Here is a 24,590-nt window from a genome sequence, read left to right as displayed (position 1 = left end):
TGTTCAAAATAAAACAAAATTCATTCAACTTCCAGAACTAAATAAATCAATACACCTTCAGCATTTTTGGACAAAACAGTATATTGTGAAGTTTACAATCAACTATAAAATGTTTTCAACACGATATGAAAGACATTACGAAATATAAAAGCACGTTTTCCAACCTGGTTTGACACATGTACAAATGCTGCATCATTCGTTTGGTCACTCACAAGATCAGTGCACAAATCTGAAATTCAAATATTCACAGATGGTCAAAAAAGAAACTACTACACAACAGAAAAACAAAACACTTAGTGCAACTGTGTTTAAACAAAGTTATTCCAAATAACCATCATGCCTACCAAAGTGGACTTTCCTTTCACAAAAAATATAAACAAAAAGACAACAGATTCAGTTTTGACACACTAAACATTACATAGACACAGCACATTATTCAATACACCTTGGTTACACAACATTTTTTTCATTTTCAACAACTATATACATTATAAGCAGTGAGCTATAGAAAAATCTTACAAAATCTTTCATTGATGTAAAATTAATTTCTTTTGTCTTATTTCACGAGATGACTATAAATTAAATCCCTAAAAAAAACCCAGATGAAAACACATTCAGCACAACAAGCTAAAAATCTGATTGTCCGGTGTGCTGATCTCTGCTCGCTACGACAGGGGATGCTTTTGCACGGAAAAGATGTCAGTGATCATGTACAGCGTGGCGTGAATTCAGTGCACAAGGCGTTAACAGCGTCATTCTGAAACATTCAATAAATAGTCTGATTTGCAAAAAGGTACCTAGTGAGCTTGATGATCGTTGCGAACTGAAGTGGACTGCAAGTCACTCAGTTCACAATACTGACGGTAAAAAGAGGACGGACATAAAAAAATATGTAAAACAAAAACAAACAAAAAAACTACATCCATATTCAGGTGCTGTTATTTTTTTCCCCTCGTCCTCACAACCCCATTTGCATGTCAGCAAAGTTGAAAAAGTTGTCCACGTCTCTGGACGCTGAGTCTTTGTTTTCAGAGACAAACACCTGAGGGAAACATCATAGCGCAAATTAACAATTTTAAATGGACCATTTGAACTTGAGCATCTAATAATATAATATAAAGTCCTATAAACTAATCAAGCAGTGCATACAATCCGTTATGTGTTCATACGAGTTACCTTGCAGCCACTGAAGACCTCGTTGGCAATCGTACGGCAGGCCGCAACCACCCCGTCCCCATTTAGCTCCAGAGCAACAACTGCACCTATAGTCACAGAGAGGAGGGTTATTACATGATATTTAACAGATGCTTTTATCAAAAGGGCTTTACACAACAGGGCATAATCAGCAACATACAATGTTGGGGAAATGTGTGAGGTTATCACTGTCTAAGTAAGGTTTCCAACACAAGATCAGTGTAATACCATGCCTACTTTAGATGCCACTATGAGGGTCACAGGAGAGCATATTACATTTTATTTAGTAATTGCTTTTATGAAAAACAAAGTAAAAACAAGGAGAATAGTTAAAACGACTGAGAAACTACGGGTGGAACTCTTCTTACTTTCTTTTCTATTATTCTTATTACTACGTAGGCAGGGCATTGGTTGGGGGGTAGTTTGAGTTCCACCCTACAGCTTCATGGAGGAAGTGATGTCATGACAGATGACCTTACCCTTGGCAACATAGTCAAGCAGCCCCTCGGCACTGTCCCCAAAGACTCTGAGGACATCATCGGGGCGCATGGACACTTCTTTGGTTTGGACCAGCACAAAGTTCTTTGTGCTTGCCTGGGCACACATATACAGGTTGTCAATAAATGCACATTATCCTTGTACAAACAGCACATCAAGTTCACAGTCAGCACATCAGTTCACACAAGTGAACCCAAGTGCAGGGAATACAGTACACACACACACACACACTGCTATAGCTTTTTTAAGGTTTATAGTGGGTGGTGTTCTGGGTTGGTTTTCCAACACATATTTCACAAAACAGAAAAAGAAGAAATACTAGGCTACTACATAAGATGAAATACAAAATATAAAATCCCATTCAGAAGAAATCAGAAGAAGTCAGCTGGTCAGTTTGTGGTATTTCTTGGTTATTGGGATGGTAAGCTAGTATTTATTAATATTTATTTATTAATATCTATATAAAGAATATCAATAAGCTTATAGTACACCTTTATCAAACGTGAGCAGATTGGGCACACAAACACACACACGCACAACACTGACTTTGTTAATGTCTTAAATCTATTAATGACTAGATAATAACAATAATAACAACAAAAATGATACATCTTATCGAGAAGGTCAAATGTGTAAGCTTAACTCACAAACATTTGTGAGCTACTAATGAAAATAAAAAAATGCAGTCACAAGCTCAAATAAACCTCTAATAATAGGTCTGTGTGACACTTGTATGTTAATTAGTTTAGGTTTAAACCCATATAGGGACACAAGGCTTTCTCAACAGGTTCATCTAGTGACACAACCGACAACCCGAGAGGGGGAAACTAGCCACACACATGCAATGCAGTGAACACAACAACAGTTGGGAGAAGTGCTTCCACAAATCACCTACAAAGAAAGAAAAAACACACAAGCTAGTGTAAGCTTGTGAATCAGCAAGTTTCTGTGGCTATGAGAGACAGACTGACACGATCAAACCACTTAGTCTGCACTAGACTGTTGAAAACCTACAAAATTACAATAGCCACATCCCATCAGTCATTCAATTAGTCACCGATTTGTCACTTTGACGTATGGTCATTTGGAAGTTCTCACACACATGTCAAAATGTTCGTTGGGTGTGAGACGGGGGGAAGTGACGGTGACTGTGAGTTCCTGATCTGGAAGCAGAAGCTTATTACAGGCAATAGTTTCAATTTCACCAATGCTTACTTAGAACCTCACAGGAAGTTAAAATGGTCTTGGGAGGAGCCCTTGGAGGGCATTTTTCTTTTTCATTTTTTCTACAGTGCTGTAATGACTAATGTATGACATATTCATGACACAGGGTGAGCAAAACATTTTCCACGAACAGATTTTGTAATTTTGTGCAGGGACCTCACACCCGGCAGTAAATTGCCAGAGAACGTTATCAAGGTTTATTCTAGACAACCTTTCCTGATCATCTCCATTAGATTATAACTAGGTCACTATTCCAGGAACACAATGACATAAACTATCAACTGTAAAGACAATGTAGCTGACAGTGGGTTTTCATACACATAAGATGTGATTCATATTGCTCTTCAATACCATCTGGTCAGTTGATGTCATGATGAAATAGAAGCTACAGTGTTGTTTGTATTCCCTGTTCAACTCACCTCATCAATGAGTTTCCGGGCATTGGCAGTAGTGTAGTCACCAGCAAAGAAGACAAAAAGACAGGACTCGTCGCTGCCCTTGCGCCTGCCTCCTCTGGTCAGTGGGACGATGCTCCGTGATGCCTCAGCCAGTATCCGAATGGACTTAAACTCTGATTCGGAGTCCGGCACAGGGACATAGTCCAGCACTGCCGCCTCCTCTGACAGCAAGCTCCAGTTGGTCTCCCCGGAAACCGGGGTGAAGTCGTGGATGTTGCTCCAGTTGTTATTGAAGATGCTCAGTCCTGCGTCCTTGAAGTGGAAGGCCAGGTCCGGGTAGTAGTACTGGTAGCAGGCGAACTTCATGCCCGTGGACGACTCAATGATGGGCTGTGTGGCACAGCACAGGAAGGTGTCCATCTTCTTGCAGTCGCGGGTGCGAAACTGCTGGCAGGCCACCACGCACTTAATGTCTTTACAATCCCTGAAGAACACGCTGCCCTTCACTGGTCCCAGCATGATCCTGCAGTTCACACAGTCGTCAATGGTGATGGTGGCCGAGTGGTCAAACACGTAGATGTTGCAGTTCTCACAGTCCTGGATGACAAACTGCTGGCCGTTCAGCTTGCCAGGCAAGCGTCCCACGGTGACGTCCTTGAGGCCGGTCAGCATGAAATCTTTTGGGTCCACCTGAATTACCCAGGATATAGAAAATAATGCAAGTTAACCATGTTCCAAATCCAAGTACGGAGGCTGGTTAATATAGGGTCATTCCACGCCAAATCAACAAGAGCCCGCACACTTAGGTCTCAAAAAAATCTGAAAATATTACTGAGTGTACCCATGGTACTTAAGAGAAACACTGTTACTTTATTTGAATGTAAGATGTATACTCTTCATGTTACAGCCAATTTCACTGGGGGAGGGGGGTGCCCATTTCGTTCACACTCTTTTTTTTTGTCAAAGTTCACAAGCCCGTAGCTCAAGAACTAAACCTAGTAGGAAGCTCAAAATTGGCATGCTGGTACATAGATAGGAGTAGTTTGTTGCAAAACTGTCAGTTTTGATCTGTATGATCCTGCATCGTCATGGCATTCCCTCAAAGATGATACAAATTGTACTGGAGTTTTTGGCTGTGCTCTGTTTAGGCCTTCAGAAGACATATTTGTGCCCAACATAGCCTCATGATTTTTTCCCCTTGTAGATACAAGTAGAAACACTCCCATAAAAATCTATAAATAGAAAGGAAACCCCATCAGTGTTTGACCAGAAGACCTCACAAGTCTGACAAATCATTTTGGGTGTCATTTTCAGAGCACCAGAACACCTTGTGGGATTGTCCACAGATTTTTATTTTATATTTTTCTTCATTCTCCATGAAGTCTTCTTTTTAAAAATGCCAATGAGACTTGTCTTATGTGATGTTTTCTTTTGTAATTTCCACCCTATACATGGGCAAAATGCAAAAAGAGAGCAACATGATTTCGATAACATTTAATGTAAAGGCTAAATAATCAAATGCAAATTTTGCCCAGACATGATCACCCGAGAGTCACTGTGCAGGGGTGCAGGTATCCCTTTCAATTTAAATGATTTCAGGAGCGTTCAATGTGGGAGCAGGTTCGCACACCAAAAGAGACAGTAGGTCAGGCACAAGGAGTCATGTTGTTACTTTTTTTGACCAGCAGATGGCAGCGGAAGAAACGCATAGAAAACATATTGCCCTCAATGTGCATGTTGCCCATGTTCAGGTTGGAAATTACAAAAGAAAACATCACATAAGACAAGTCTCATTTGCATTTTTAAAAAGAAGAATTCATGGAGAATGAAGAAAAAAATAAAATAAAAATCTGTGGACAATCCCACAAGGGGTTCTGGAGCTCTGAAAATGACACCCAAAATGATTTGTCAGACTTGTGAGGTCTTCTGGTCAAACACTAATGGGGTTTCCTTTCTATTTATAGATTTTTATGAGAGTGTTCCTACTTGTCTCTACAAGGGGAAAAAAATCAAGAGGCTATGTTGGGCACAAATATGTCTTCTGAAGGCCTAAACAGAGCACAGCCAAAAACTCCAGTACAATTTGTATCATCTTTGAGGGAATGCCATGACGATGCAGGATCATACAGACCAAAACTGACAGTTTTGCAACAAACTATTCCTATCTATGTACCAGCATGCCAAATTTGAACTTCCTACATGGTTTAGTTATTGAGCTACGGGCTTGTGAACTTTGACAAAAAAAAGAGTGTGAACAAAATGGGCACCCCCCCTCCCCCAGTAAAATTGGCTGTAACATGGAGAGTATACATCTTACATTCAAATAAATTTACAGTGTTTCTCTTAAGTACCATGGGTACACTTGGTAATATTTTCAGAATTTTTTGAGACCTAAGTGCGCGGGCTCTTGTTGATTTGGCGTGGAATGACCCTATAGGACTATTATCAACAGGTTGGTGCAATCAACGTCATCATAATCAGTACAATTCAGATTAACTGATGATTCTCAGTGTGCATTACTCTGGTAGTTGAAACACATAGGCTCTATTTCCCAAAACGTTTCATTGCAGACCTCATCTAGGAGAGCACAGACATTCAAACATAAGGCAGATTCATGTGGTGAAGTCAGAGGAAAGAGAAAGGCACAACATGGTAGAGTAACTAATGTCACTAATGTCATAAAGAGGATGACATTGTTTCTCAGAGGGTAGGTCAACCACACCAGTACCAAACCTTAATATAGTATATAGGCTACAGGCGGAAACAAGTGGATGCGCAGTTCAAAAGGCTGGTCTTCCTGTGCAGTAGAGTAGTCGTGAAGTGGTGGTGGCCCAAACCATAAACGTTAGACACTTGTGTAGGGGGAAAAACATCTAAGATGAGCTCAGGGATGAATGCATGACACAGAAACAACACCACACTAAAGCCAACAGACGCTGTTCCTATTAGAGACTTTCTTCATCCAAGGTTTGCAACTTTTGCAAGGTCTTGCAATCGATCACATTTTTGTAGAATGTCTGGCTGGTCATGTCACTCAATATGAGCCTGAGGTTAGCCACCATATTTCCTGAGCCAGTCAAATATGATGTTTCTCATTTTATGATTTGTATGTAACAGATAGGTTCATGTAAATGTAATTAAACTACACAAACATGCACCACAGTGTGCAAGTTAGTAGGCTACCTTTGGTCGCTTGTCCCAGCTATATTGTTTCGGTGCCTCTTCAGTGTTGTTGGTGCTTATCGCCGTGGCATTATCCTCGGTGCTGGTCGCAGTAATATTGTTGGTTACGTCCTCTTCGATATCCGACAGAGCAGGCTCCTTGTCAGGAGATTTTCTCCTTGATTTCTTCGACCAGCAACACCCCATTTCAGCGACCAGACAGACAACTGTTTCTGGGAGAGAAAGAACTGGATATCCAAATCTGAGTAGCACCAGCAAATATTAGCTTTCTGGAGAGACGCCTGGATTAACCTGAAGCTTCAAAACATTCTGCAACTGCGATAGGTTGCCCGTCGTGTAGGCGTTAGTTAATCACGCACTCAAGAGAAGAGCTTCCCGTTTCCTTAATGTCAGACAGCCAATCAATGGCTTGTGCTTCGTTACTTGGGAACAGCGAATCACAACAAAGGCGCAGGTCTGTGGAGGGGGGCTGAGTCCTCAGGAGCGAACGAATCAAAATAGTGGTAGCTCTAGTGTGGGCTCAGAAGTGGGCTAGGCAGGGCAAGAGTAGCCTATCTCCATGGGTGTTTGATTAGCCTACCTGCTTGTACTGTAGCCTACTGCCTTATTTTAAACCCCAAAACAAAACCATTTCCTGAGATAGGCCTATTGCCAGGTATATAACATGGAGTTAAAAAAAGGAAACAAACAAAAAATCAAACATTCAGCAGTTTTCCTTTTGCTTTCCAAAGAAACACACTAGGCTACTTGAGCACCAATTGATTTAATCTAAATACACAATGTCATGGTGTTGCAGCAAAATATTGATCCACAAGGACAGATTGTGTAATAATGCAGTAATAAGACCAAAAAGCAGGGCATTGGCAGGAATTGAGGGAAATTTATGCAGTTAAGCATGGCCTCTATCATGCAATGCAAATGACAAAGCAAAGCTAGGCTATAGAAAACTAACGAGTCAATAGTTAATATTCAACCTGCAGAGACTGAGGGTGTATCTGGCTTGTCAAGTGTAGAAAGAGTGACATACAGAGTGAGACTAAAAAGGTTGGTGAACCAGGCCTTCAACATTTTTCACCATGGTTTCGGCAACAGTGAGGTCACTTCATGATGGTTATTATTGCTAAGTTCACTACACAGTGTATTGCTCTTAGACACTTTGAAATGTGTCAAACATGTTTTGTTTTCTGATTACACCCCAACTCTTAACCATAGGCTATATGTTTAGTTGTGGTAATAATACCCTCACACTCACAACCCAAAATGTTACTGACCTATAATTGCGGACATATTTGCTAATGGTTATACGTTTATTTAGTGTCATGGGTTTTTGAAACAACATATCATGAATCCTTCACTAAATCCAATGTCAACATTTTGTGTCTTTTTGGAAAGGTTTTTTTCTTCTTCCCCAGAACGTGTCACTAGATGGCGGTATAACCCAAACATTAACTTAGAATAAGGCAGTTGTCTGGTTGACCAGCTTTTGCTAATAGCAAATTCAGGCTCTGACAAATGTATGGTACCATCTGATATGCTGCATTTCCCCTCTCATCAATTATTTACCCATTGTGTGAGTGTGTGTGTGTGTGTGTGTGTGTGTGTGTGTGTGTGTGTGTGTGTGTGTGTGTGTGTGTGTGTGTGTGTGTGTGTGCGTGTGTGTGTGTGCGTGTGTGTGTGTGTGTGTCCATCAGAAATTAGTATAGTAATTGAGACGCTTCTGCCACTACAGAGGCGTCAGTTGGTCAGTTGGGAAGCAACCCTGATCTTATGCACCAAGATTCCTACCTGCCCTTGTATTCAAAGAATGATATAAAGGAATCGGAATAAAGAAATCACAAACAAATGCAACTGCTACAAAAAGGCATTCATAAGAACAGATGCTCTTCTGAGACACATCAGCTAAGATGTGGAGCCTCATGTAAACCCAAAACCAGGCTCTGCAGCAAGCAGGCATGGCCGTAGCCAGCATTGAGGTCAGGGAGGTCCGGACCTCCCTAACTTTTCGGGGAAAATGATCGCTTTTTAAAATCTCCGCTTTTGCATAGACGTTTCAATTGACGTTTGTATTGACATCGTTTTCGTGTATGGGTGAGTGTGTGGTACCATTGGAAAAGGCTCTTTCTGCCCTTTCCAATGGTATAGCACACTGAATGTCATATACTGACGGAGAGCCAGAGTTGCCAGATAGCAGTTTATTTCCAGAATCTATGCTGCCAATTCACAAGTTTTATCTTTTCCATTTATCATCACCATCAATTTCTGAGTATGCCTACTCAAAATGTTTTGGAAATCTACATTTCCCATGCTTCCATACTTTTCTCTGCTTGGTCAGTTCAGTAGATGTTAGTTTATTCCAGTAAATATTCATGAAAACATCACATTTGTGAAGGGGCATGCATTTTGAAAATAAATGACAAAAATGACTACTTTTAATAGTAAAAATGTACGGCGTGCTGCGCGCGCACAATATGGACCTCCCTAAATTCAAAACCCTGGCAACGGCCTTGCAAGCAGGTACAGATTATGACTCCCTGGGCCAGAAACAAGACCCCCTCCCCCTTTCATAGTTGGTATAGTTTCCAAAAAGGTCTAGGGTTGTATGCCAGAGACCCTATATTGTTGGGTTAGAGACCCTATATTGTTGGGTGTTCTGGGGTTTCTCCCCTGGTAAAAGTACAATAGAGGCCCTGCCGTGGCCAACCGTTAGGGCACTCGCCTGCCATGCGGCTGACCTGGATTTGATTCCCGGTCCTCTCTCTCTCCCAATACGTTGAAAATAAGTCGAAAATAAGTCGAAAAAGACCAAAAGAATATCTTTTAAAAAAGTCCAATAGAAGAATGGAAATACACAGGCTTGTGTTTAAGGGCCCCCTACCCTTGGCACCTGGGCCCTTGCCCCCGGGCCTAGTAGGCCCATGCCGTAATCTGTCCTTGGCAGCGAGGCTCTGCAGCAGTGGCTGCTAGATTGATTGCAGCTCCGCAATAGTTTGGGTGCAATTTGCTGAGGGCTGACTTTGTGTTCGGGCACCAAGGAAGTCGGGCCATGATGGATAACTGACTGGCAAGCTCCGCAGTTGATTACAGAAATGAAACGGCCATCCCGCTTCCCCCTCTCGCTCCTCTGGGGGCTTGGATGAGACAGCATATGGCTGTCTGGATCGATCTGCTCACCTGTTCCAAAAAGAGGCTCATAGCTCATTCACACATGATTGATCTGCCCGACTGGCCGTCTGTTTGTCAGTCTGTCTGTCTAGGTTGGAGAGGGGGAGGAGAGGTCTGTGACATGCATATAACTGATTTTGAGTAGATGAGTTGTTAATATTTCTTATATTGTATTGTTAGCCATTTAGGCAATGCAGAGAGCTGTATAAATAAGGTCAAAAAGACATTGTCTGACAAGAAATTAAACATGAATGCAGGTGCAAATGTTTTTGTACTGGTCCCAATTTTCAACATTATATATATATTTTTAATATTAAAATATGTATATGACTGTATTTGCCTTGAAAATGAATCAAAGCAACTTTTCATTTTTGGACCCTGAGCCACAATGTTCTGATTCTGGTGGGACTAATTGCATGATGCATTTCTCAGGATGGCATTCTGCTTATACAAGGACAGAGCTGAAAAAAAATCTTTCACAAAAACTTGTCAACTCATCACTTTAACGAATACTTCGGAAGCCCTGAGTGAAACCAGTGAATGAAAAAGGAAACCTCACTTTCCTGTTTTTAAACATGTTGAAGCATTTCACAGCTTGCAGATAAGGGACATTTACAGTTTTTCTCGATTGCTTACACACAATTTTCGGAAACAGTTCTCGAATTCTCAAAACTACACACAAATCTCCAAACCTCACACACAACGGGCCAAACTCTTCACTACCTCTGAAAAATGCGCGTCTTGTCTCAAAACAATGTACTCGCTTCTAAAAAGGTCATTTTGTTCTCAAATGACACACACAAGCAGTCATTTTAATACACTCTTATGTGAACCATTGAACACTAATATGCAAAAGGTAAAACTCTATACTCAACTTGACACACAGTAGAAACTTATTTTCTTCAGTGTTCTACCTAAAAAGGGTGTTTTTCTGTAGTAATATACCGGTACTGAAATATTGTTTTTAGACTTGGAGTACACAGATGTGTGTAGGCCTATATTCTACATATTTTTATGACATTTTAAAAAATGCACTAATTTATTGTAAAATATTGGGTAACCACATGAAAGGGATCTCTTGTAACATATTTTGGAGTTCAACAACTAAACAAATGTGTTTTCACTGCATCCACTCATGTTTTCATCAATATCACATGCAATGTGTGTCCTTATGGGGTGATGATTTCAGATTGTAAACTGGTATGAAGAGAGTTTGCCCATGTGATGAGGAAGTGAACATAGTATGGCAGTTAAAACTTGCCACAAGTGCATGGACTTGGTGGGATATGTTTGACTTAATTATTGTTTGTGAAACCTGAAATAGCATTGACCCAACAGCTATTTTGACTTAATGGTGGACTAGACTAGGATTATGTTTAAGAAAAAAGGGCCTACAGTAGGCCTACTTGGTTGTAGTCTGAGATGGAACTTCAAAAAGAGTCAAAATTACATTAGGCTTGCATTTCAGCAGATGCTTTTAAGTGACTTACAAAGAGGACATAAGCAAGTAGGCCTACAGAGTGTGGGGGTCAGTTTACAAGAAATGACATCCCACCAAAAACTACAATGGTTTATTTTAACCATGGCCTAAAGAAATAGGTAACCACTAGTGTTTGACATAACTGTTGGTGCAGATGTCCATAAAGAACATAGACTAAATTACATTGCACCACTTTTATCAGCTCAAATATGAATAGACAATCCAATAAAATAAATGTATTTGATTGCGTGGCAGAGATGGTGGTTCGGTTCCTCGTCTAGGGGGGCACTGCAATTCCAAGCCCGCCACCGATGTCCACGGAACAGCGCAGTGTATCTTTAAAAGGCTGAACTGCACAGGCGAGGGTTTCACTGTGCCTAATTGTTTTCCTTGCCATTACCTTACGCAGCACCACGGAGCAGGCATCCAGAGGGAGCAAGCATCCTGCTGCACCATGGACGTCGTCACTATACCAAAGCATCTGGATATATTTCTAAAGGAGAAAAGGATTTTGCTTACATTATTTTTTCTTCTGAATCTAGCGTCCAAAATGAATGCCCAGGACAGTGGTATGGAAGAACTTGCTACCGAGAAGGAGGCAGAGGAAAGTCATCGTCAGGACAGCGTGAATTTATTGACGTTCATTTTATTGCTGACATTAACTATTTTAACCATCTGGCTATTCAAACACAGAAGAGTACGTTTTCTACACGAAACTGGCCTGGCGATGATATACGGTGAGATATGCTAGCTCGAGCAGCAAGCACATTATGAAACCTTAAGCCTTTAGTATGAATGAGCCTGTGACTGTCTAGCTTGCTAGCTGAAACGCGATGACTCGTGTGTTGTTTCCATCCTTCACTGTAAACACTAATTATGCTAACCATCCAATATCCTCACATCTCAATACATAGCATGTGTAGGGATGTGCAATTGTGACCCCGAAATACTTAGGGCAGCACTGGAAGAACCATCGCACGCGCGATGCTCGTGTGCTCCGTGTGGTGTAGCAGCCTTCGGGACCTTTTCATTTCTGGAACGTACCAGCAGCAGTTCTACAATGTAACAGCTCCGAAATAGAACAAGTTGCTACATAATATTACATCTCAGTGTAAACAGTAACGCCCCAGAAGACTAGTGACAGATTTGCTTCGCCTACTACATGATGCTATCCTCCGAATTACACTGGGGTATGGAAGGTGCTTAGTCTGCCTTAGTAATTTGGACAGATGCCATCAGTTCTGTTCATCTTTAGCCTGCCGTGCCGAGTCTCCTTTGCCAGTGATGATTCAGTTCAAGGAATTCAGTGTTGCGCACCGTATGCATGACCTAAACAGGGATTTCGGCCCACTTTAGCTTTATTGGTTACCTGATTGCTGCCAGGTGAACTTTAGTACGTCAGTAACCTAGTAGTCTACTTCCTGCAGGCTACCTGCTCTGGTTTACACACTGGGGGTGCATCCCAATATGTGACCTTGCCTCCTCCACTTGCCTCCTACACTTGCTACTCGTCATGATGACATCACTGACAACAGCATTATGTTTCAATATCTTGCAAAAGCTCAATTGTAAAGTCTTTTTCTCATTTGCAATTGGGATGGTGAATGAAAAACAGTCCCTCAAAAGTTGTTGTGGCGAGGCTGACAGCTGGGAAACTTTATCATTTTCTCCACGGAGGAGGGGCCAGGAGGCGGGACGAGGAGACAAGCACAAGTGGAGGAGGCAAGGACACATATTGGGATGCACCCTGGGTGAAATTCTGTAGTGAATAGGCAGTAGCAACTACAGCTGTGCTTGGGAAGCCAAGAACCACAGGGTTCTGTCACATTATGTGTGTAAATCAGTTTACAGATTATATGCCGAAGACTAGTCTTTAGTGACAAATATGATCTGTGGATGGTCTCAATCATCAGGTACAAACAGTTGACTCCACACAGCTGACATTTTCCTCAATTCTGGCACAGGAAGAAGCACCTATGCAGCCAGGCAGTAACAGTTGGGTGTGCTGTATGAAATTCACCTGTATTTGTTTTGATTGCCCAATATTGTAAATGAGTTAAATGCAGGCATGCTGGTATGGTTTACAGTTAATTTAACTGCTGCTCTGGAGAGAGGTCATTCAAGTTAAAGTGTTGCTGTAGGATATGGTAAATGACCTGTGCATATGACATACATTTTTTACTTGACTGAGTCAGTCAGTGGGCAAGCCATCATAATCAGCCGTGAGACTAGAATGTGACAGTTGCCTTGCATGCAGTAGGCTATGCCTCTGTGACGGGGCCCCTTCACAAATGAGTAATAGGGTTTGGGGAGGGAAGTCACATGCTAGGCACACGGTGGCTGTGAGTGACTGTGCCTTGTCACCTCATCAACCGTGTTCGTGTCATAGATCTTGGCAGGCAAGAGGCAGTGATTGCTCTACCAGCCACAAAACTGGAAAGCATATTGAACGTCACACTCACACATGTGAAACAAACAATCTTTGTAATGTTTTCTCTGTCCTTGGACTGTAGTTTAATCGGCTACCGTGCATGTGACCAGGTGATGGTGTGGTGTCAACCATGGCTGAGATTTATTTTGCTCATATACTATTAGGCATGCTCCACAGGGTTCATTGATTCAGTCCCCTTTGGCTGTGTCATGTCTGCTTTTATTTGACCAAGCATGCACATGTATTGTCCTGTGCCCTGGAAGAAGGTTGATGCCATGGGTTGCGGCTATAAGTGACCATGCGTGATAAACAAGTCAGCTTGACTTGGGGGCGTGGAAATTCACGCTGCGTAAATGCAAAACGACAAAACAATGAGTAAAGTATGACATTGGTGCATGGAGAAACGATAGGCCTACATTTCAGCCATTTATGCTTTAAGAAATTACATAACATTTTGCCCATGACATGTATAGTAGTACATTGTCATTTATATATAAAAAAATGCAGTACAGTGAATCCTTTGTGTTTGCAACACACTTTTCATTCGTCCCTCATGCAGGGGTCTATGCAATGAAAAAAAATAAAACAAAATAGGAGCACAGATAAGAATTTAGGAGCACTGTGAAATTGTTAACTTACAGACAAAAAAGGCCTAAGAGAGTAGGCAATGCCTTTTTCCCCACACACATAGGCGTACACATTCTACATGAGGGGTGCTGGTCAGTTTTTCAAAATTCCTCCCAGTAAAAGGGCTGAACAACATAATGCACATTTATCTCTATATTCACATTCATTACACATTCATTTCTATATGCAGCCCGATGTCTCCTCTGGTATGTCAATGAAGGCCTGTCGCCTAACTCATTATCATGCAACTGTAAAACAAAGCCTGGGGAGTGTCAGTAAACCCATCCCAACTGTCCCTTCTCTGAAGGTTTTTTATTGCTCCCAAACCCAAGTTTACTACATCAACTTGACTAGGCTTTTGATCCCTCTGTCTTTCAAGCACTCATGGTTTCTACAGGTTGTACTCAACAAGGAAAATGCGAAGGAAATCGTTTTTCAAATCTTTTTTTTTTTTTTTTTTTAAACGGAAATAGTTTAAAAAAAAAAACCGTGTGTGTGTGTGTGTGTGTGTGTGTGTGTGTGTGTGTGTGTGTGTGTGTGTGTGTGTGTGTGTGTGTGTGTGTGTGTGTGTGTGTGTGTGTGTGTGTGTGTGTGTGTGTGTGTGTGTGTGTGTGTGTGTGTGTGCCTGCGTGTGCCTGCCTCCCCGGAGAAGTGCCTTTCCAGCTGTTGCTGTTGTTGTGACCTGCCTGTGATGACCGAGTGCCCTGCACTGTCAGCAAGCATCTCTTCCTGTCCTCTACTAAAGAATAGGATGTCCCTTTGATGGCACTGAACCTCAGGTCAAAATGGAGAAACCCAATAGCCAAAATACAGATGGTGTCCTCGTGGCTTTTTCTTCATCCTTGCTGCAACACTTGACATCTGTGGCTAATTTGGTCTGCACAATGATTGTGCAAAACAGTGTTTTGTTGGAGTGCTTGGTATTCCAGAAACAATCTTGAGGTGTCATTTCAGCCTTGCACAGTTTTTACACTGCTGTTTTTGCATGCAGAACTTCGCGATTGCGCTGGCTATTGCACCTTTCTTGCAGATGGAGCTTGGTGTATAGCACCTTCCTAAAGGCTTGATGTTCTTAGAGGTGAGACCGATTGCATTAATGAGATTCCACAGGGTACCACAGCTAGACCGACTTGAGGGCAAACATCTGCATTGTCACCGGTTAGGTTTATATTTAAAATTGAGAGCCAAGACCTGTTGTGTGTCATGCTTCGATTGGTAAATGTTTTTTTAGATGATTTTTTTTAGGATTTTGCCTTCATTATGGAAAGCAGTGACTCAAACCCAATTACCTAGTTTTATGATTTGGTACCTTAGCCCACTGGGCCACAGCATCTCCAGATTGGTACATTACACATACATTTTTTTAGGGGCATTTAGCCTTTATTTCGATAGGACAGTATGAGAGGCTGCAGGAAGCGAGTGGAGAGAGATGAGGGAGGAACGGCAAATGACCCTGGCCGGAATCGAACCCGGGTCGCTGCCGGTGTAGTAACCGAGTGCCCCACCGTCCGTTAGGCCATGGCAGGGCCAGATTGGTAGATTTTTATGTGGCCTTCCAGTAGCTTTAGAAGAGTTAGATTGCCTGGATCGGCTGATGGATGATCATTGCTATGCGTGTTTACACAATGCCACTCAGACAGCTTTATCTGGGGAGGCCGGCTGGGTTGTGCTGCTGTGCTTCGACTCATTAACAAATGACTGCGTTCAGAGATTCAGCCTCTGAATACAGAATTTATGTCTGGCTAATTTTTGCTGCATTTTTTGGTAACGGGTCTGTGTTTCTCTCTACATTGTCAGCCAAAGCTGCCATCAGTGTCTTTATTTTGTCCGTTTTATTATTTTGCGGTAGTGGATAGGGCTGCACGATTATGGAAAAAATCATAATCACGATTATTTTGGTCAAAATCATAATCACGATTATTTATCACGATTATTGATTTTTGCTAATTTTTTCGAAAATTATAACAAGACGAAATATAACCAAGAATGAATTACATACGGGATGAGCAAAATAAAATTAATTGTAATAATTATGTAAAGGCAATAGCATAAAACTTAAGTTGACAGATTTCTGGCCAGAAACACCAGCCAGTCAGTATGTTCTGGCTTCAAGGACGCTCTCAAAAGTAGGTCACTATTGCCATGATTAAATCACGATTAAAATCATGAGTTCGATTTCACCATTTTATCATGATTTTGATTATTTTTCGATTAATTGTGCAGCCCTAGTAGTGGAAATGGTTGTGTTTCTTTTTGTGTCTCGAGCAAGGAGAGCACAACTGTCAAAATGACCTTATGTCATTTGTGTCTCCAACATGATGAGGCCACTGCTGGGCTCTGATTGTTGGCTTCCCCTCTCCCCTATTGAGAAAGCAACGTAAGGCTTTCAATTGACTGGGGTTTCTCCAGCTCCCTTGGCAGCTGGACCCCCGGAAATATCATGTTTAACCCCCCTCTGGTTGGAGGACGCAGCGCTGGGACATGATGCCCATTACTCACACTGATTGAGTCCGAGCGTGATGTCAGCCCTGGTCATGTGGCTTTCAGAGAGTGAATCAGGCCTTAATGTAGTGTGGTGTGGTGCTGTGTTTCTTCTCTTCCTCTGTAGCGTGTGGTTTGGGCTCCATGCTTTTCATCTGTGTGCTGTGCAGTAGTCTGCCTTTCCTCTGAAACAGAGGCCTGCTTGTGGACCCAATGCCCCACATCATGTGGAGACTGGAGACAGGGCAGCTGACAGCTTTCGCCAGGCCCCGGTCAACATAATGTGAAAGGCCCTCCTCTCAATATACATGACATTACATTACATTACATTACATTGCATTGCATTTGGCAGATGCTTTTTAACCAAAGCGACTTACAATCGAGTACATAATCATAGCCAACATCATACAATGAGCCCTCCCACCCCCCCCAATACCACCCTGGGCCTGGGACAACTGATCCCCTTTGTCCACTCTGTCGGCAGACCTGTGTGGAGATTCTGCCTTTTTGGTGCATCAGTGTTCTAGAATGCTAACTGCACACTTCAATCAGTATGTTACGGCCCAATGCAAACACATTAGTGTAAGACACCCCTTGCCTGTGTGTTCCGTTATGAGGAAGAAGTATATGGAGTTAGGAGTTAACAACACAGTGTCTGTTTCTGACTGCAATGGTACAACCTGAACAGTATATTGACAAGAAGAGGAATGTTGGCTGCCCGTCCAAGACAATGACTTCGCTGTGTCCCATGTTATCTTTGTAGAGTGGAGGGCGCTGACTAGTAAATAATGTTGAGTGCAGTGGTTGTGTTAAAATTGGAGTGACTTGTACTGTATTTGCTTGGCTATTTTATGGTTATTTGTTTTTAGGATATGTGGAGTGTTTCACCACTCCTCGCATGTGGGATTCTGTTATCCTTTCTAGTGCTCTTGGTTTTGATTTGCTGTCTGTGAACAGAGAAGACACTTTGTGACTGCCCATCTCTGCCACTACATAGACTCTCTCACCGTCTTCTGCACATATGCACTCATATACACACAGACCATTCCTTTGTCTTTTCTACGTCACCTTATCATTAGGGGCCAAGCAGCGAAGCTGGCCAAAGCAGGTCAAAGCTGCAGGTACATTTATGCCTGTAACTTTTGAACCGCACTATATGAGGTCATGTCAACTCGGAAGAAAAATTCCGCCATTTTGAATTTTGTAAAATTCAATGAAATGCTACTTGTCCCACATTTTTTGTCAGAATGACCTGCAAAAAGGTATACATCATCTTCAGACTGATAGGCATTAGGCTTGTCAAAGAATTGTTGATACCTCTCATCGTTTTAGGGTGACAGCCAATCAAAATTGTCGTAAAAGTGGCGAAACAGGAAGTGAGGTCATACCTCAGCAACCGTTTGTCAGATTCTTTTAGGATTTTTTGCACACATACTAGTCAATCCCATGACCTCCCACAAAAAAACAGATCCCCAGCTCAAACTCTCTAGTGCCACCAACAGGTAACAGGAAGTCAGCTTCTATCTCGACAGTCCTTTAACGGATTGAAACTAAGCTTGGTTCACCTGATCACACTCCCCTCCAAGGAATGCACACCAACATTGGCGAGATTTGGGCCAAAGGGGGCGCTGAATTTCCTTCTGTTGCAGTGGCGACTTTGGCAAGTTTACTGCTTGGCCCCGCATTGCTGCTTGCAGCTATATTTTGTATTTCTTTTGCCCTCCTCTTCCATACAGTTTCATCCACCAGTCTATGTGTACTCCTCTCCCAGTCACTTCTAGTCTTTGAGATGCGCAGCACAAATTTGTTTCCTCTTGACTGTTCTGTGTTTAATTCAGCACTGTTTTAAGTGCTGCTCCTGGGAAATCCTATGGCCTCTGACATGACAAGTTTTACAGTGTCAAATAAGTGGTATTGGGTTTGGATGAGGGTGAAAGTTTTGTGTGTGTGTGTGTGTGTGTGTGTGTGTGTGTGTGTGTGTGTGTGTGTGTGTGTGTGTGTGTGTGTGTGTGTGTGTGTGTGTGTGTGTGTGTGTGTGTGTGTGTGTGTGTGTGTGTGTGTGTGTGTGTGTGTGTGTGGGCACCTTACACCTGGCACATTATGCAGTTCTATCTACGGCGCGAATGGCGGTAAGATGACCCAAATCTGTTAAAGTTCAGCTGAAATAATTCCTCACAAGTATTTAAGGCGAGGAAAAGTCTTGTGTTTGTGTGCTTGTTTCCTCGAGAAAAGTTGGAAAGCCTTCGGGGATAAGCAGTGGCTGTGTAAGCGGCTTGTTTTTTTTTTTGCTGCTTCTGTTTTGAATTGACTGACACGGTTTCCATATTCTGTAACCACAAGGTGTACTATTCTGCGTGGTCCAGATCTAGTCTCGATTCTTGTCCTGCTGCATGGGAGGCAGACGATGTACCAATTGAGCTAAAAGCCTGAGAAGAAATGTTGCCATTTAAATAATAGTTCACTTTTTGGAGCTTAATGGCAGTGTGCAGACCTACCTCCTTCAAATGTCTGACACATTGGTCTGGCACCTGCAAAAGGTGTTTTGGATGTGCTGTGCACCCTCCCCAAAACCTCTAACTCAGTCAGGAGCCCATCTACAGTATGAGACATCTGGTGGGAGTTTTGCTGGGGGTGCTGCGGAAAAGCATGCTAAGGGGTCAAAGACGTGCAAAATGAAATTGTCACTCAGTGTAACGGATACCTTCTGCTGATTGCAACTGTAAAAAACATGACTCTTTTTATTTTATTTTTTTCAGTGAATTCATGAAAGCCTCGGCTGTCATCTATTCACTTCAAACAATTTAAAAATCATGTTTTTTTACCGTTACAGTCAGCAGAAGGTATCCGTTACACTGAATGACAATGCCATTTTGCACGTCTTTGACCCTAAGGCACTCAACCATAGATGAGCTAGCATGCTCATGTGAACCCAGATTCGGGTCTGGCCCGGGCCTCTTCCCCTCTCATCCTGCCCCACTCTTTACCGTCTCTATCAGGAAGAAAATATACATAAAATAATATAATGTAATATGATTTTTTTTTAAAGAGGAGGTATACTAATGTTCAATACTGAGCTCTGCTCACTGACCTCAGTACACATTGAATATTGTGCCCACTTACCTGGTATTGCATCTTAGGCTATTGCTGAGCATTATGAGGTTGACGATAGATGTGCTTTGTGCACTTCTCTATTTTTTGTTGTTGTTGCTTTTTTGGGTTTTGTACCTTTTATTTGTGACAGGACAGTTAGAGAGGCGACAGGAAACGAGTGGGGAGACAGAGACGGGGAAGGAGCGGCAAATGACTTGGGTCGCCGGTATAGCAACCCAGTGCCCTACCATTAGGCCACGGCAGGGCCTGTACACTTCTTTCTGATCCCACAGACTGCATGTTAGATTACCATTGTGACTCTCAGGTACTTCCCAAAGTCCAGCAAACTGTCTGTTGGTTTATTTCAACATCCTTTGTGGGAAAGATGCCACCACAAGTTTTTTCTGTACTTTCCATGATATTATTCAGGTGTTAATGGAAGACTCTAGAGCTGTAACGATACACTCAACTAACGATTCGGTTCATATCAAGATTTATGCGCTATGGCTCGATACTGATATGAAGCACTATCACATCATATCATGTGGTTGTTTTCTGGACTGAAGCATAACAGAACTTTCAAAGGGCGTATTGCTATACTGTCTTTTTGCATCACAGTACAGTATTTTGACTCTGTGTATCCCAATTTCTCTGTTAGATGCAATATTGTTACAGTCCTAGAAGACTCTCAGTGTGACATTTAACCATATAGACGAGGAACCTTTAAAATCAGTGATTTTTTTAAAGATACAGTAGCGTTTTTGTAAATGAACTGAGATGTAGTCTGATGAGAATTGTATTAGTGTTTAACTAGTCAGACAATCTCAAGGCCCTCCGTAATATGTGGAAACATTTTGGTTATTTTGTATTTTTGGGATTAACTGAATTCAACATTTTGCATTGGCATCTCTTAAAATTAAAATTGAATGTAATAATCAATGCTTACTGGGGAAGATGGGGAGTTGGGGAGTTACTGGGAGGCATGGCTAACCCAATCTGAAGTGGCCCACAAGTGCTGATATTAGCATTTCCTGGCAGGGGGAGACAAAAGTACCTCACTGTCCTTTTTCAGTGTGTGAAAGATTAAAAAGATTATTAGAGAGAGACAGAGTAGAAATGAAAATGTGTGTGAGTGTATTTGTGTCTGCGTGTGCCCGCGTTTGCGTGTGTGGTGCTTACAAAAGACATAGTGTGTGTGAAAGGAGGGGGCTGTATAGATGTGAATAGTGTGTTAATGCCCATTGCCATGGTGCCATGTATGTGAGAGAGGGAATAGCAGAGAACTCAGCTCTGTGGAGGGAACTGTGTGAGTGAGTGAGTGAGTGAGTGAGTGAGTGAGTGAGTGAGTGAGTGAGTGAGTGAGTGAGTGAGTGAGTGTGGGGCTGGCAGGCAGCTGTGCCACATGTACTGCATGCTTTACTGCCCAGTGAGGCAAAGGGGATTCATGGGCCACTTCACACACTTGCACACACTCCCTCACACTCCCTCTCACTCTCTCTCTCTCAACTTGTCTGACATTCATACTATTGGGCTATCTGGCAGACACTGTTGTTGTTGTTGATTTAGCTAGACTGTAAACATCCTGTAGCCGCGTGGCCTTTATTCTCTTGTTTGTGTCAGGCATATCTTCAAGGTGCCTACGCAACATCAAAGATGGCAAGCTTTACCCTGTAGGAGGGATTCATACATCAGCCATCAAAAAATGCTGAGGATCACGCTATTGCACTACAGACAACTGAGAAAAGGAGCGTAATGTGCCAAATGGCGGACTTCGCCTTTAAGTTCAGTGCAAACATTTTCGGGGTACAGTCAGTAAGTTGCAAAAATAAATCTGGAGGAGTGGTGGGATTTGTCACTCATTTCATATGAGGGGATGATTTTTATCTTTTAGGTTCAGTGCTTTTAATTTCTATGCTTGTAAGCATCTAGCCTGTCTCTATTTTGAACAACCAGATGGAAATTAGCCTTTGTGCTATAATCTGACACACTTACATGTATGTATGTATGTACAGTATTATGTTCATTAACACGTTAAGACATGGCGTTATAAATTTGCTGTTACCAGAATGGAAATGACCAAGTCGTAGTGCATTACTAAATGCCCTGTGTTATGTAATAGTATTGTAATACTATGGCAGTTAACTTTCAGTGACTATTACAGCGTGCCACTGCCACTAGAGGTATAGTGTGTATTTAGGGGCTACTGTGCAGTGTAACGTAGATGTATTCATCACACCTCCAACCGAATACTGGATACATTTAATATATCGGCTTATGCTGAAATATTAAGGTAAAAAAACACAACTGATATTAACTTTGTTTTGTTGCTATTAATTATTGTAACTTTTGACTTGAGTAATACCATTTGAATTATTGATGTGGTGTGGTGCGGTATAGCCTGCCAAAAGACTCAGTGCCAGGCTGTCTGAGTAACAGCTGCCGTAGTCCTCCTCTTTCCCCCTGGCCAGGTCCAACACAAAGGCCTTTGGCACCTTCAGGTGATATCCTCTCGGATAAGCTCTAACACTCTTTTCACTGGGGCTGGAATGGTTCACAAAATATATGGTTCAGTTTAGAGCACAGCTTTGAGTCATGGATAACGTATGGATAACCTTTTCACATTCTTTTTGCAATTACTTTAAACACACACATACACCATCATGCCCTATTTCTCATATTAAAATATTCAAAGTTGTTTGTTTTGCCATGCAGCTGTGTACACACACACACACACACACACACACACACACACACACACACACAGCCTCGAGCTACACCTCCACCCAGTGTCTTTTTATGAAATTGAGTGCAATTACATGCAAGGAATATTCCGATTTTACACAGAATGGTGGCACGAGTCGTGTGGCCGTACTCCGGAAGTATTGTGGTTCCAGAATGCTGTTCCACACACGTAAACGGAATATTCCAGAACTTTTTTTAAATCGAATACTGACTAGAATTCTGTTTAATGCAGGAATATTCTGTGTATGTAACTGCGCTCATTTTCTGTCTGTCTCTCTTTGTGTCTGTCTTTCTGAATGTCTGTTGATCTTCGTGTCTGTCTGTTGGTCTCTGTGGGTCACTGAAGGTGCTACGGCTAGTGGGTTTTGTGTCAAGTTCCGCAGGTGTCAGCCTCTCACAATGGCCTTAGGCTTTAGAGTGTTCACCCATTTGTTGGTGCAGGTGTGTGTGTGTGTGTGTGTGTGTGTGCGTGTGTGTGTCTGTGTGTGTCTGTGTGTGTGTGTGTGTGTGTGTGTGTGTGTGTCTGTGTGTGTCTGTGTGTGTCTGTGTGTGTCTGTGTGTGTCTGTGTGTGTCTGTGTCTGTCAAGTCATGAAAGATGCATTTGGTACATAGCCAGCCACTTCAACCTGCATGATGAATAGCCTGGTCTGGGCCGGTGCAAATACAGCTTTTTGTGCTACACTAATCAATTGCTTTTATACTGTTTGCGCGTGTGTGTGTGTGTTGGGGAGGCAGGATGTTAAAGATATAAATGAAGATAGACCTTTAGCGGTACTTGCCCAAAGTGGTTTCACCTCCTGCGGTTTGTTTACATTCAGCCCACAGGATCTAGCTAGACCAGGGGTGGGGAACCTATGTCTCGAGGGCCGTTTGCTGTTTTATCCGGCCCCCGATATAATTAGAATGTTATTCAGCTTCACATGAAATATGGCATATTTTGTAAAGGGATCTTGGAAAATGCATGTGCAATTTTCAGGGAACCTAGAGAAGGTGGTGTTTGTTTAAAAGGTGGCTGCCTTCCATATAGGCCTAAAGTGAAGGGGAAAATCCTGGTTTGTGTTCATAGTACGACCCTCTGAGGACTTTTACGGCCCTTGGATAAATTTGAAGTGGCCCCTCGAATGAAAAAGGTTCCAGACCCCTGAGCTAGACTATGCTTCCAGGACAGGAACAGCCCTGATCTGGCAATCGTCTGGCACCACAGTCAGATATCTGTTGGGGATTTCATGAATACCCAAATCAGGCAAACGGCAGCCAGACACGCCTGGAAATAAAATACCAGGTGCGAACACAAAATGTTGAGGGGGAAGAGTGAAACACAAAGAGAAGTGTCATTGGTGCCTTTCAATAATCACTTCCTGATAAGCATTTATTTCACATTTGTTAGCGCCTACTTGCAGCTTTGTTCGTCATACTGTAGTAGGAACTGCATCCGTATGGACAGGCACACGTCTGTCTGCATGTTTATCTTCCATCTTTCAGCTTTCTTTCACTCACCCTGCTGATTTTCTGTCAGGCTGTCAGTTTCTTATCTTCAGCATTTGTTGAAAAGTTGTGGAAAAGCAGTGGCAGTCATACTATAAGATAACTATATTTGAAGAGCTTTGTTGCAAAATGCGTATATGCATTTTGGAACATTTTGGAAAATTGACACTTTTGTATTGGGCATTGCATTGGAAAATGAATTTTATATAGATTATATAGATTATATAATGCATGCTTTACCCCCTGTGGCACTCTGTAGTAGTCATCGAACAGTTAGCTCCCATAGTACTACACTACTATGACACAACACAGGTAGTAATGCACTAAGACTTGGTTATTGCCATTCTGGTAACAGCAAATGTATAACGGCGTGTCTGGTAACAGCAAATGTATAACGATGTGTCATTTCCGACTATAAAATGCAAAAGTGAAAAAAATGGTGCTTACGTCATTTTGCAACGAAGCTTTTCATTTTACACTAAGATTTAACAAATGATAAAATGTACTAGGAATAGAACAGGAAACACTGCTTCCCTTCCCCTCACCTCCTCTTGACTCAGCTTTCTGAAGAAAATGACTAGATCTGCTTTGTGG

At 42.1% G+C, this 24,590-nt stretch overlaps 2 protein-coding genes across 3 annotated transcripts in view; one reads left to right on the top strand and one right to left on the bottom strand.

The window, feature by feature from the left end:
* Positions 1 to 450: 450 nt before the first annotated feature.
* On the bottom strand, positions 451 to 6,851 carry rp2 (RP2 activator of ARL3 GTPase). The gene is made up of 5 exons (XM_063201534.1): positions 6,498 to 6,851; positions 3,336 to 4,004; positions 1,674 to 1,788; positions 1,177 to 1,262; positions 451 to 1,042 (listed from the first exon to the last, which is right to left on the bottom strand). Exons 1-5 carry the CDS (start codon positions 6,681 to 6,683, stop codon positions 959 to 961), a joined length of 1,140 nt encoding a protein of 379 aa, XP_063057604.1. The 5' UTR covers positions 6,684 to 6,851; the 3' UTR covers positions 451 to 958.
* A 4,673-nt stretch (positions 6,852 to 11,524) lies between these two features.
* Positions 11,525 to 24,590, top strand: part of slc9a7 (solute carrier family 9 member 7) — a 78,421-nt gene continuing 65,355 nt past the window's right edge. For both annotated transcript variants that reach the window (XM_063201529.1, XM_063201530.1), the window contains exon 1: positions 11,525 to 11,876. In XM_063201529.1, the coding sequence (XP_063057599.1) occupies positions 11,594 to 11,876 (283 nt within the window). In that variant the 5' untranslated portion in view covers positions 11,525 to 11,593. The remainder of the gene's footprint in view (positions 11,877 to 24,590) is intronic.

The sequence above is a fragment of the Engraulis encrasicolus genome, chromosome 6 (assembly GCF_034702125.1).
Source record: "Engraulis encrasicolus isolate BLACKSEA-1 chromosome 6, IST_EnEncr_1.0, whole genome shotgun sequence".
Taxonomy (NCBI): Eukaryota; Metazoa; Chordata; class Actinopteri; order Clupeiformes; family Engraulidae; genus Engraulis; species Engraulis encrasicolus.
This window is presented reverse-complemented; position numbering and strand designations above follow the sequence as displayed.